General features: G+C 38.4%; 1 protein-coding gene across 1 annotated transcript in view; it reads right to left on the reverse strand.

The window, feature by feature from the left end:
- Nucleotides 1–1,830: 1,830 nt before the first annotated feature.
- BRINP1 (BMP/retinoic acid inducible neural specific 1) overlaps nucleotides 1,831–14,634 on the reverse strand; it is a 173,700-nt gene continuing 160,896 nt past the window's right edge. The window contains exon 8 of the mRNA XM_051979524.1: nucleotides 1,831–4,379. Coding sequence (XP_051835484.1) covers nucleotides 3,239–4,379 — 1,141 coding nt within the window. The 3' untranslated portion in view covers nucleotides 1,831–3,238. The remainder of the gene's footprint in view (nucleotides 4,380–14,634) is intronic.

Below are 14,634 nucleotides of genomic sequence, written 5' to 3' on the forward strand. Positions count from 1 at the left end.
CCACCTTAAAAACTATGATATATTGGCTATATAATTACTCCTGACCAGACAAATATATGTGAGTATGGACAAAAACATCCTCTTCAGACCTTGCCTTCCTCTTCTATGAAAATAGGAATTTGAGACTAATGATTTATATGATTCCTTTTACCTTTAATATTTTCCATTCCAACATTCTATAGTCTAAGGCCATTTTGGCTTTTCCATTCTATGTTCTAAGGCAACTTTCAGCTACATTATGCCTGAGCTAACATTCAATATGAAAATAATACTGCAGGTACTCATGAATGTGAGGAACTGAAAGAACTATTATCTATGTAGATTTCATAAAAGTTGGCATCCTTGACCCTTTACAAAGTGAGACACAAATTCTGATAAAGCAATTCATTAAAGAGCTACTGGATCATAGGATAAAGATAGTTGCATTGCAAATGGGGAAGACTACCGTTAGTTTAGGATTCAGGATTTCCAAGTTTTGGCATTAGAACTGCCACTATAATGCTGTATGATCTTGGATTAGTGTGTTAATTAATTTTTACTGAATTAAACTTTTTTGGAGGTCTTTTTTTCTTTTCCATAAAATGAGGGGTATTGTGATGATATCACCATAAGATTCAATTTCATACTCTAAAATTCCAAAGTTTCAAGTCTTGTGCAACTTATAATTCTTCATGAGAATGTGTTCTCATGCTCTGTATCAAAGATCTCTTCCTTTCCTGATATTCCATCCTGATTTCTTTTATCAGTGAATTACTCAGGAATATTTTTCTCCTTTATTTATTTCCTACTTCCTAAAACACTCTTAACTCATTTCTGTTTTGATGGAGTCTTTGATTGACCAAAACCACCAAACAACATAATGATGTTTTTTCCATTACAAAATCTTTTATATTTTATCTGTGGTTATGTACTACTTTTCTCTGTCTCTATCCTTGTCTGCCCTTGTCTCTTTGTTTCTAACTCTGTTTTTCTCACTACCTTTCTGTCTTTCTTTCTCTTCCCTCTCTATGAAAACAGAAATTGATGATTCTAGATATTCTAAGGCCATTTTTGTCTAACCTTTATATGTTCTAAAATAACTTTCAGCTTTATTATGCTGTGTATACTTGTTTACTTCTTGGTCTCCCTCTCTCTATCTCTGACTCTTTCTCATGTATGTAAATACACATCTCTTTATTTAGAATGCCAACCTTCAACTCTGTCGATTGAAATCCTATTTATCCTTTAATAACCACTTTATTTCCTGTTCATGAACTTTTTCCCTGATCTTTCAGCTGAAAGAGATTCATGCCTTTTTCCTATTAATGCCTGACATCTTATTCATACTTATAAACTTAGATTGTTTTATTTTTTCTTTTGTATCTTTCTTTCTCCATTGAGATGTAACAAAGATTGATACATGTATGTGTATACATATGTATATCTGCATGTACACACATATTTGCATGAATGCATATTGCATATTCACATACAAAGGTAATTTGAAAAGCAGTGTGGAGTAGTGAATAAAAGAAGAAAAGAAGTGATTAGAGAAGTGAATAGAAGAAGAATAGTGAAAAGAAGAATCTGGCTTTAGGGTCAAAAATTACTGGATTCAGTCCAATCTCGAACATATCCTGGCTACAAGATTATGATAGATAATTCTTTTTAACGTCTCAATATTGCAGGAAATTAGCTAAAACTATGATTTACAGTCAAGTTGAAGACATGAACTGGTAGAGGGAGTTTTTAACAATAGGACTTCCCTTGATATAATGGTTCTAAACCAAAAAGGATTAGGTAGCATGATTCACCGGAAAGAACAACACACTTGGAGTCACAGACCCTGGATTGAAATTCTAGTTCTTTCATTTATTATCAATATAAAAAGGGCAAATCATTTACCAATTCCATTTCCTCATCTGTAAAACTAGAGGATTGAACTAGATGATCTCTAAGATCTCTTCCAACTCTAGCTTTATGAATAGATAGATATAGCTTATATACACATATGCATATATTCATGTGTACATCTGATAATAGTGCTACATACATCCTAGGTAATGATTAAAAATCAAATTTTAAAAATTCTACCTAAGGAGCTTAAATTTGGCAGTACAATGAGAGACTCAGAGGATTTGGAGCTAGAAAGGAACTTGGAGATCATCTAAGTCAATATTTTCACTTTATTAATGAAGAAACTAAGACTCAGAGAGAGTCATTCAAGGTCATACAGTTAGAAAATAGTAGAACCATCATGTTTAGAACCCAGATCTTGACTCCAAATCCAGTGTTCTTTCGATGACACCATGCACTTTCACATCAGTGTCTATCTTTTCCTGTTTTCCCCTTGATATCCTTAATTCTTTTCACTTGGATCACTGAGTTTGTATTTGCCAGGGTTTGTTTACAATATGGTCAATTCTATTTCTTTTCTTATCTTTTATTTTTATTTTAAAATTTTCCTTGGAGGCTCCTGGGAAGTTTCGCAAGTAAAGTTTTCTTGGCATGTTTATTTTTTCAAAGTACCAAATCGACCATACAATTCTCTAACTCTCTGACACTCTACTAATTAGTGCCCCCAAAGTACGAGCCCAAAAGAGAAAGGATTTCTTTTACCCAGCATGTGAGGGAGAAACATGGAGCTCACCAGCCAACCCTCTTCCCTACAGAGCCTTCCTTTCTGCTGGTCTGGATTTCTCCCCTTTGCCCTCTCCCACCTTCAGAGTGAAGTGCCAGGTTCCCACAAGGAAATGAGCATGAAGAGGATAGACATCTCATCTGAAGAAATCTCTTCTTTATCTTTGCCTATTTCCTCCCACAAGGAAAAATGGCAGTGTTTTTTTTTTTTTTTTAAAACATTACATATAGCTCTTTTCTTGTAATCTTAGCACCTGCACAGCAGAGATCTTTACAATTCATTGTGTACATGTTCCCTCCTCTACCCCCTTAATGCAGCCCCTGAAGCCTACCAAGCAACACCTTCACAGCTTGAGAGAAAGGTGCGACCCTTCTTTTATGACGGATTATAGAAATAACAAACATGCCCGACAGTTTTATACAGTTGCTAGAACGGTTTAGTTTTCCAACAAATGAAGAATTTTCTCCTTTCTTTGAATATTAATTACATTTTACAAATTTTTTTTTATCTTTTTTTTGTTTTTGTTTTGTTTTGTGGGTGGTGATTTTTTGTTTGTTTAGGCTTTGTGTTTTTTTTTTTTTCTTTTGTTTTGTACAGCAAAAGGATCAGTCCCTGGGGTTAACAGAGTTTGGCTGTCATTTGGTCCGATTGTTTAAGGATCTCCGTATTGTAGAGATCCAGTGCATGGTTCACACGGATGATCTCACTGTTGGTCAGCTTCAGGCGGTGCTTTAGCATACAGGAGAACAAATCCAACTGGGGTTTCCCCGGGGCTACGGGGGGAGCCAGTCTATTGATTCGGTCCCGGATATCTAGCAACAGCAGCATCACAGAGGAGGAGGAGTAGAACTGCCCGCCTTGTGTGTACGACTGGTTGACCTGTTGCACGGCGCTCCGGAGGAGATCGGCATTGAACCGTAGGCTGTAGCCAAACACCTGCACGTCAGAGATTTTGATGTAGAACTGCCTTTTGGAGGGATCGGACAGGTCCACCGGCCCCTGTCCAGTCTCATTGCGCAGTAGGGAAGGCAGCCGAGTCCGGCTGCGTAGGTAGATGTGAACAGTCTCAAAAAATGTTTTCCACCGGTTGCCCAGCAACAGAGTCCAGTTGTAGCACTGGCCATTTTGGAGGCGAATTTTCTCCCAGCGTGGGTAGCCAAATTCCCCAAAGGGCATATTCCAGCCTTCAGAGTGGCTCCCACTAAAGGGGTTGACATAGACAAAGAACATGGGGTCCAGACTACTATTGCGCATCTGACAGATACGCATGGAGATACCAATCACCATATGGATGAAGTCCATGCGGTTTCTGTTGCTCTTGAGGGTAAGGGACATTCGTTTGCGCCACCGGGGATCAAAGAAGGTATCGAGGCGGATCTCGTTGCTGATGAAGGTGGTGTGGACGTAAAGGCGGGAGTCCATCTTCTGCAGTAGGTACTTCAGCTCCAGATCCTGGAAATCCAGGTCTGTCTCAAAGCTGATGAACTGCTCGCTGCGCTCCGAATCCACATTCTGCGGCTCGCAGCGGCCTCGGTAGAGCTTGTAGCCTTTGTTGCAGGAGCCACAGAGGGAGATGTTGGCCAGGCTGCACATGGCGCAACTATTGTTGCCCCCAATGATGCAGGGGATAGGCCTCTGGCATAGGCTGGTACTTCCGTGGCATACACAGCTTCGCTGACTTTCCAAGAAGGTTCCCCAGAACCCATTCTCATTGCAGTAGAGGAGGGACTGGACCCTAGTAAGCCACTGTTGTATAGTCCTGCAGAGAGAGAGAGAGAGAGAGAGAGAGAGAGAGAGAGAGAGAGAGAGAGAAAGAAGGAGAGAGAATGCGAATCAGCCACCTTTCAATAATAACCTGTGGGGGGTCAGGATGGGAGAAGCCATCTAATCTGGAAAATAAATACAGGACCATGCACAAGACTACTACTGAAACCTTAACACTCTATAAGCTGTTTCTTTAAAGAAATTACTCTGATCAGAACTTCCAGGGACTTTGAACTATAAAATCATAGAAATGGGTGAGCCCTGAAAACATAAAATGTTAAGATTAGTGAACATTGGTCCTAGAAAGGTATTAGCAATGATTAACTCCCATTTTAGAAATGAAAAACAAAGAAAACACAAGATCATAGGCTTCAGGGGAAGAGAACTGGATCTGAAGTCAGGGGAACTGTTTGGATTTGAATCTCATTTCTATTACTTAATGGATTGGTAACTTTGGGTGAATTACTTTCCATCTCGTGATATAGTTTCCCTCTCTCACTCCCACCTACCCAAAATGAGGTTTATTTCAACTAACATGTTGGATTAGAAGAATCCTAAGCTTTACGTTCTTTGAATTAAAAACATTCAAATGATTTGTCCAAGTTTCTATCCATCCCTTTTAAGAATCAACTAAAGTAAAGTTTCCAAAAAAGTCATCTTTGATCACAACACACACACACACACACACACACACACACACACACACACTCAAGTGCCATTCTTTTTGTTGGAAATATCTTATCATATCCCTTATACCCTTCTTACACATTTATATTTTATCTTCTATTATAGGCCAACATTTATGCAACTCAAATGGAATAAATATATACTTTTTTTTCTAAGTGAAAATACTATGCTTTGATCCACAGTCAATCGCCATAGTTCGCTCTCTAGATATGTATGACACTTTCCATCATAAGTCTATTGGAATTGCTTTGAATCACCTCATTAAACACACAAATTAATTATAATTGTGAGTATGAATAAGCTAGACTCAAATCTCCTTGAAGGGATTGTCTTTTATTTATCTCTATTTTCTCTTAGTACTTAACTTAGTGCTTTCTATATAATTAGGTATTCAATATATATTTAGTTGCATTGAATATTAGAATTGTTGTTGTCTTGGCCACTTACCCATAGTAAAATTAACCATGAATTTGTTTTCATGGGGTTCTAAAAGTAGCTTAAATTTCTCTCTTCCCTGACTCCCAGAACTGGATTTGGGGAAGGCAGTCTTATCATAGAAGAAAAACCATACTCAGAGAAGCAGATAGAATACTAAGAAGCTATACGTGGGTTTCTTAAAATCTGCATTTTCTAAGTATGAAATACGAATCTGTTTGAACAATTGAAGACATCACTAGATAAAGAGATAGGAGATTTGAGTTCCAGTCAATGTTGGCTGTTAATAAGCATGCTGACCTTTGATGATTCTGTTTTCCTTTTTGAGCCTATTTTTGTAGCTATCAAATCAGGACTAGGAAGAAAGAAAGAAGGAATGAAAGAAGGAAAAAAATGGAATAATATAATACATGGGAAGGAAAGAAGAAGGGGAGAAGAGAAGAAAAGAGAAAAGAAGGGAAGAAGGAAGGACAGAATGAAAGAAGGAAATAAAGAAAGGAAGGAGGGAACAAAGGACAGAGAATGGAAGGAAGGAAGGAAGGAAAGGTCAGTAGACTTGGTTTCAGGGTCTGACCCTGCCACTTACTAGCTAGCTACATGATGTTGGTCAAGTTACATAAGTTTATTGAATCTTAGTTTTCTTATTTGTAAAATGAGGACCAAAAATATTCATGTTACTTAGCTTATATGATTATTGGAGAGAAACAAATGAGAAGATGGTTGTAAAGTCCTCTGTGATCTCCAAACACTATATAAATGTGAGCTTTTAGAATTGTATGATTTCTATGATCCCTTCAAACTCTGGCATTCTGTGACCTTTCATACCACTTAATGAAAATCCCCACATAGACGCTCTTTCATATGGACCACACGTGGCTTTCACCCTCCCTCAAAGCTCTTAGAACAATAATCCATTTAGAGGGTGCTTTCCCAATCAACAAATATTCTTCTGCTCTGATAGCGCCCCCTTTCTCATTGCCAATCATTGGAACTCTTTATAAAACCTGAGGCCCCTACCCCTACCCTCAGAATAGAAACTTCATTGTGACAAATTCTCAGACTCCTCTGAGCAGCTCAGAGCTCTGGGCAAAAAAAGGGAAAAAAAAGAAAGAAAGAGAGAAAGAAAAGACAAAATAAAGGCCCTGGGAATATAGCAGCAGCAGACGTGGCTAATAACAAATTAGGATTCAGACCCTGTACAACAGGAGGGGCGATTATGGACAGAGGCTCTCTGAGTTGGATTAGTGAAATTCATGGCACCTGCATAGGCTGACCTCAGAATAATCATTAGGCTGTGAGCTGTATCAAAGAGCACATTAATGATACAGCAATGAAGAACAGCAAGGGAGCTTAGAAAGAGGACAATGTGTAGGGATGGGGGGTAGGACTGCTGGAGGCAAAGGGAAAGAGGAAAACATGGAGGAAAGAGAAAGAAAATGGAGGGAAAGGATGGCAAAAAGGGAAGTGTAAGATGAGAGAAGAAAATGAAAAAAGGTGATAGAGACAGAGGAGTGAAAAATGCAAAATGATCTAGAAAAAACACAGAAAGATGCCCTGAGGGTGGGACAGGGAAGAACTAGGTGATCCTTGAGGTCCTTTCCAACTCTGGAATTCCATGATTCTGTGATACATCAATTGAAGGTTGATATTGTAATAGGATCATCAGCTCATTGGATTTAAAAGTGGAAGAGAGAAACCTTCTAACTTGCTCAATTTATTGATGAGGTCAGAGTCAGAGAAGTGAGATGACTTTTGCAAGCTTACACACATAACTAATAAGCAGCAAAGCTGAGATTCAAATTCATCTTCTGACCTTAAGTCCTTTGAAGCGAAAAGATATGCATGAAGAAATCTAGTAAATTCATGATTAACCTCAAGTGCAAAAAACAAAGTTCTTTACAGAGCTGTTAAATTTGTGCAGCCCGGAGCAAATGTATCCTGAACCAGATTAAAATGTGATTGGCAAAGTGTTTAGCTAAATATATAAAAATTAAACACAACATAGATAATGTAAACTTGTAGTTTTCGAAGTCAGTATAGTGCCAATAGGGACTTGTTTCTATTTGAGTTAGATACCTTTGCTTTAGCTCGTAAAATTGGAAATCTAAATAAGCAGAACTTTGAGGGATCTTCTGATTAATCTAATCCAAATTCCCCACCTCTCAAAAATTAGAAAACAGACACAGAAGTAATATATTTCAATTAAAGTACAAGAATTTTGCCATGACCATATCTAGATCTCAGGTCCTCAGGCCTATATTCTTTTTCATTCTTTTTCTGTCTTAGATTTTAAGAATAAAGAGATAAAGGTCACTTTAGCAATCTAATGTTATTTGCTTATTTTAAAGCAACTTGTATTCAGTATACATTCAATCTCAACCTACTATGCTTTTATTTCCATCCACTATAAAGGACAGTGATCACTAATGGGAAGAAAGATGACAAACTAGACTTCAGTTACAATCAATATGCTGAAGTTAAGACTTAAAATATCAGCACAGACAGGTCATTTAAACATAGAATGTTAAAGCTTGAAGGGGCCTTAGTACATAGAATATTAAAGTTGAAATGATCTGAACACAAAGTGGGGATGCTAGAAGTTACCGTAAAACATAGCCTATCTAATAAGAAGTTATACCTTAAGAACACAGAAAATTAGAATATAAAATACTGGAGAGGTATAGTGGGACCTCAGAATATAATAGATCTGGTACACATGTCCTAAGGTCTCTTAAGACAAAGAAAATAGGAATTTATCACTCTAAAGGGCTATAAACTGCTTAGAGAATGTTAAAACATTATATGATCTCAGGACATAGACTGTTAGTCCAAAGAGAATGTCAGAAATAATTACTTTTTAAGAAACTGAAGGTCATATTTCATAATTGACTTGTCAAAGGTTCATTTTCAGTGAACCCAAAAAAATCAACTCACCAGGAAATCTCTGGTAAGTTTACAGTCTGATTAACTGAGGTGTTGTGAGAAGAGTAATCCAGCAGTGGGGATGGGGTGGAGGATGGATGAAAGAATGGAAGAGGACGAAGTCATCAGGCGGAGAAGAGGAAAGGAGCAGTGGCAGTGGAAAGTTTGAGTGTGAAGGAACCGTTACCACACTGTTTGCCTGCTCCAAACCTGCCAGGTTGTTTCTCCCCCATTCACATATAATTGGAGCTAGCCTGCAAGTAGAGAGGCGAGACTAGGGAGCATGGGAAGGAGGGACTGAATTCTATAAATAACCGCTCCCAGGCTAGCGAGTGACAGGCTGCCTCAGCCCTGGGAACAGGAGAGGCCTGCTTAATAGGACAGCGCTAGAGGAAAGGTTCTGAGAAAGGGCTGACACAGCCCTACTGCAAGGCATTTGGCTTAAGGCAACAAGGAACGTTTTTGAAGATGCTTTTTTCCCCTCCCTGGAGACCTAACGTGCCTTCCATTTTTGGCAAACTCTTAACTCCAATACAACCAAGTAACTAGCTTCTTTACCCCTGGATTTCAATACGTATTGACTAGAAAGAGGCACATGATGTACCAAGGGGAAGGAAAGAGGAAGGGAGGAAGGGAATCTCTCTGTTCCTTTCTAACTGGGCTGCTCACCATTCCCCCTCACACCCTACCCCCTCCCCAGCCTTTCAGTGCTCGATCAGCAGACTCTGATAGAAATTTAGCTCCTCCATGGAAAATGGTATGATTTTGCTTTGCGTTGCCTGTTTTCTAAGCTCTTTAACATTATTCAAGAAAAAAAATGTTGAAAAAATGAACTTCATAGAATGTCTGAGCTGAGAGAACCTTAGAACATAGAACGATAGAACACAGAATGTTGGAACTGGAAAGGACTATGACTTTAGGACTCAAACAGTGAACAAGCATTCATTAAGAACTTACTAGGTGCCAATCACTGAGCTAAATATGGAGGATGCCAGAAGATGCATAAATGTTAAAACAGTAGAGCGGGTCACTGGCCCCTAGGATCCTTGATCCAAAGCTCGAGGAGACTAGGCTATCTTGTCCAACCCCTTTATTTATTAGAGGAAGATGAGTCACAGAGAAGTAACTCTGGGTTTGCATAGAACTAAGAATGGAACCAGACTTTCTACATTGCATTCTAGGACTCTTTCCAATTTTTCAGTTGCCCAGAATCCTAACCTGGGGCATACAGGGTTTGGAGGGAGATGATCAGCTGGGATTCATCTTCCCTCTCCAGAACTGGCCAAGGGCTTGAGTGATAAGAGTTTCTCGTTCCAAAGATGGAGGCTCAACCCCAGGGTGCCATTGCCTCAGCACAATCCACTTCCCCCCACCTTCAGCACCACCCACTCCATTCCAGCAGTCCAGCCTGAGAGCCCTAATTCACACCAAACACCCTGCTGGTTTTAATTGGCGCCTTTGCCTATGAAAGCACAGAATAGGGCTGGTGGCATTTTGGGGAAGATCATACAAATATATATAGCCAGAGAGTCAGAGTAGGTTGAGTAGAGAAGGAGATAGAGATAAAATAGAAAACTAATCCATAACTTCATTTGCTAACTGGGTGTGAATTTCAAAAGTAGAAAGGATGGATAGTTTAAAAATGAAGCCCTTGGACTGAATTATTCCTTTATTTATCTTCTGGCTCGTTTGTTGGCATTTCTTTGACACCATAATGAGAGCCTGATTAATTCCCTGAAATTCTATAAAATGGTTACACTTTAGAGTATAGGCCAGGATGTAAGATAAACAGTAATTTTTAGCTTTTGGATGATACACTGAATTCTATTTTACATTATTTATTTATTTGCTTATTTTGGAGAGACACTGGTAAAAGATGAATAAGCCAAGGTCTGCAAAACACTTTAAGCTCAACTAAAAGGAGTCTTGGATTATAGATGTGGCATTATGAATTATAGCTGGACTGTGGGCCCACTCCTTACTCATCATTTTGCTTCACAGCAAATATTTCATTCTTTTAATTGGGCACATTTAGTAAAGAAAGTTACTCTCTTTAGTCATTTTACATTGTGATCTTGGATGAATAATTTTCCTTCTTTAGGTCCCAGTTTCCTCATCTTCATCTGTAAAACATTGTGGTTGGACTAGATGACAATGTCAAAGCTCAAAAGGGCCATCTTTCCTGACTCTCTTTTTCACTTTGGAGAAAAGTTATGGGGTACAGAAGAAAGGCTGTTGCATTTTAAATGAGAAGGTTTATCTTTACTTGAATCCTTATTGGCATGGGAACCCATTTTTCTGGGCCAGTTTCTTCATCTGGAAATGCATGCTTACATTAACTACTTCACCAAGGCTATAAAAAAGAAAACACTATAGAAATGCGAGTTGTTATTATCATTAGGAAGAACCTAAGGCAATAACAGAGTTAAGTTGATTTGCAGAATAGGTTAGGAACTCAGACTTAAACTAGGAGGTTGAACATTTGAGACTAATAGCATACAATGTGTCTCAAATTAGTTTTTTTTAAAGACAAATTCTATTATGAAAGATGGAGGGAGTAGGGATCCATGATCTACTGGAAGATCAACTCTAGGATACCTCAAAAAGCTGTTGGGGAAGCCACCAATATGAGCAAGGAGCCAAGTAGGAGGAATTTGAAGGAGTTAAGGTAGGTAGGGAGATACCTTCATGTTTTTAACTAGTTATTCTTGTGAATATTACTGAAGAATATTATTATTTTCTGTGGTTTTTAAATTTCAGTGCCATGGAGGAAAGTTCCCATTGCTCCATTCCCGTTATGACACTGCTAGGACTAGAATCTATGCTATCTGATTTTTAATGTAATGCTTATCTTCAAAGTTATTCAGTCACTTTCAGTCATGTCTGACTTTTTGTGACCCCACCTGGGATTTTCTTGGCAAAAATGCTGGAGTAGTCTGCCTTTTCCTTCTTCAGCTTACTTTACAGATGAGGAAACTAAGGCAAAACAAGGTTAAGTGACTTGCTCAGGATCACACAGTTTGTAAGTGTTTGAGGCTAGATTTGAATTCTGTAAAATAAGTCTTCCTGACTTCAGCTCTGGTACTCCATCCACTATCCAGCTGCTGAAAAATAAAAAGGGTTTTATCTTATCTTATGAAGTTGGAAAGACAAGTGGATTTGGTAACAGATATACTGGGTTTGAATATTAGCACTGCTACCAAAGATACCATCTATGTGGTTTTAATCAAGTTAATTCACTTCCTTGGGCCTCAGTTTCTTCATTTATAATTTTTTTTTTTACATTTTTAGTTTTAAAGCTTCTGATCTGATATTTCCTCTACAATGGTATCCCCCCATGGTTCCCTCACAATGGAAAGCTTTAATCTGTGAGTCATATTATTAGCAGAATGCAAATGTCAGGGGAAAAAAAAATATTCCATGAACCATTTAAATCACTGTGGCTTAACTTGCAATAATTGGTAGTGTCAGGAATTTCTGGAAGATAATTTGAGAAAGTGCTCCATATATCTGGGGAGGGGGAATGCAAAGTAGGAAGGACAGGAAAATAAAAGACAGGAAGCAGGCAACATATTGATCAGAGAAGAGAAACAAAGACACCAAATCAGAAAACAGCAAAGCAGCCACAGTCAAGGATTTCCTTCTCCCTGGACAAAAAGTCATATGTGTTTCTTTAAAATTGGAAAGTCGGGGCCTTAATTGAGGAGAAAAACGGGACTGATTCGCACAATTATTCTGTTTTGTGGCTGATGTACATCATCAGCTGCAGCTTCAGGCTCACGTTCTATGTGGCAGCTCCACTCAGGGCTTGAACTTGATAGGGTCAAGAGAAAGCATCAAAAGCCTCTCAGAGATGGGGCTGAAGGGCAGGGAGAGGTAGGGAGTTCCCGGGACTGGCCTTTGCAAAGTGCCCGCTCTCCCTGAGTGGCAGCAATCAGAAGGGACAATAGGAACGGCCTGACTGAGAGGCCGTAAAGAGAAAAGGGATCGTTTGACTTCATTACATTTAAACCTGAAAAGCCCTGATGAATTCATTCGGGTTTGGAAGAAAGATATATCACTTGTGAATAAAGACATTTAAAGGGAAGCTCCAGGTGAGTTTTGTTTTCAGTCCTTTCTAGCTCCCCTCAATCTTTTTTTAGAATGCCTTCCCCCAAACCTCCTCATTCTGGAAACTCCCTCAGTCCCTGGATTTCATGCACTGGAAGCACCTTCTACACTATGGCTGCTCCCTTTATTTGGTTGGTTCCTTCCAAAACCTCTGTTTTAAGGAGGAGGAGGTTCAGGCCAGCCATGTCTTTGTTTCTCTACAAGCTGCAATCCTGACTCTTGTGGACTTCCCAATGTCCCCTTTAACTCTCCTCTCCCTTCTACTACCAAAGTTTTTCATCTCACTTTTACACGAATGTAAACTCCAATAGGAACAGTGAATGTCTTTTCTTTCTGCTTTATTATTGGATAAGGTGAAAAAAGGAGATTTTTTGCCTCAGTTGCTACCCAGCCTTAATCACTGTACAGGTGCAGACTCAGTCAGACTGAGACCTGTTAAAGATCTTAGTTAAAAAGTCCAAGGTCTCCCACTGCACTCAGGGCCATGTCCAGTCGTCCTGATCTCAGTCTTGCCACTGGACCCAGATAGCTCTGAAGGGGAAAGTGAGGCAGGTGACCTTGCACAGCCCTCCCTCATTTCAATCCAACTCCCTTGCATGTCATGGCATCTCCTCCCTGATACCATGGTGCTCTTCAAGAATGAAGGACAAAACCATAAACATTTCCAGGGCTTAGAATAATACCTCGATTGCAGTATTTAATAAATGCTCATTGACTTGACTTATGTTGTAAAATAAATTGCACTTGATAATTTGGTTGATCCATGCTTTCTAGAACTTCCTGTATCACAAAAGAAAGAGAACCTTAACTAGATTTGGGAGACTCCGGAATCATATGAAATTGATACTAAAAAGGACCTTAGAATATAGAATATTAAAGTTGGATTTAGGCAAATATAATTAGGCAAATAATTGGAAAATTACTGTATTTTATAAGTGAGGAAACTGAGATCCAGACAGGAAAATACTGTTTTTTTTTTTCCAAAGGGAAAGTGCTAAACCTGTCTTTTAAATAGATGCAATTTATCATAGGACCTAATTTCAAAGAAAGCATAGCCAGACTTGCATTTTACAGGATTAAACTAAAAATTAGAAAGTAAATAAAATTTTCTATGTCTTTCCTTCAGCTCACCAATACTACCCCCCTATTTCTCAATCTCTGAGCAATGTCCCCAGATTACTGTGCAATCCTAATTTGGACTCTTAGGGCTCAAGGGTGGAAATTGTTCATGCAATTTATTTTGTGCTTCATCAGACACATTCTAGGTATGTTTGGGCTCTGTTAATCTTGTTTCTTCAACCAGACTCTATTTTCTGGAAAGGCTAAAATTTACTAATTATGTGACCTTAAAATTTTAACTTGTCACCTCTCCTCTGTTAAATGAGCTAATTAGATAAAATAGCAAAAGGGACCAAATCTCATTTCGGATTTTTTTTGTTCTAATATTCTAAGATCCTTTCCATGTTCAGGTCTGGCATTCTAAGTCTTGTCTTTTCAAGGGCTCTCCAATGCAAATGTTTTATGTTCTAGTATTTTATGTGCTAATGTTTCTTCTAATTTTTAGCCTATGTTCTGATAAAGCTTTCAAGTACAACATTCAATTTTATATGTTTTAAAATTCTGTATGATCCAGTCAGTATCTTTTAGTGTTAACATTCTGACTCTCATTGCTTTTATACATAGAATCTCACCCTAGAACTCAATCAATCGTTATTGAGGAACTTTCCAATTTTCCATATTTTCTCCATAGAGACCTCCTTATTGAATGAATAACTCAATTGTTGTTTTGGGATCAAGACATTTGAATTTCTTTTGGTTTTTAAATTTAAGATGAGATTAAAAAGTCTGAGAAATAAGGGAGTACTCAAGATATCAACCCCAATCTCAGAAAAGAATGCCATGAAGATATTCTTTGCAGCAGAATTGGGAGGACTAATCTCCTATGTTTTTCCAGAGTTGGGCTACAAGTATCATAGGATACATTTAATGAAAATGATAGAGCTGTCTTCCAGTAGCTACTAATAAGAGATTTGAGAGGAACAAAAGGAATATTAGAGATGGCAGTTGCAGGAAAGAGGAATGAGCTGATTGAAGAT

Source organism: Antechinus flavipes, chromosome 2 (genome assembly GCF_016432865.1).
Source record: "Antechinus flavipes isolate AdamAnt ecotype Samford, QLD, Australia chromosome 2, AdamAnt_v2, whole genome shotgun sequence".
NCBI lineage: Eukaryota > Metazoa > Chordata > Mammalia > Dasyuromorphia > Dasyuridae > Antechinus > Antechinus flavipes.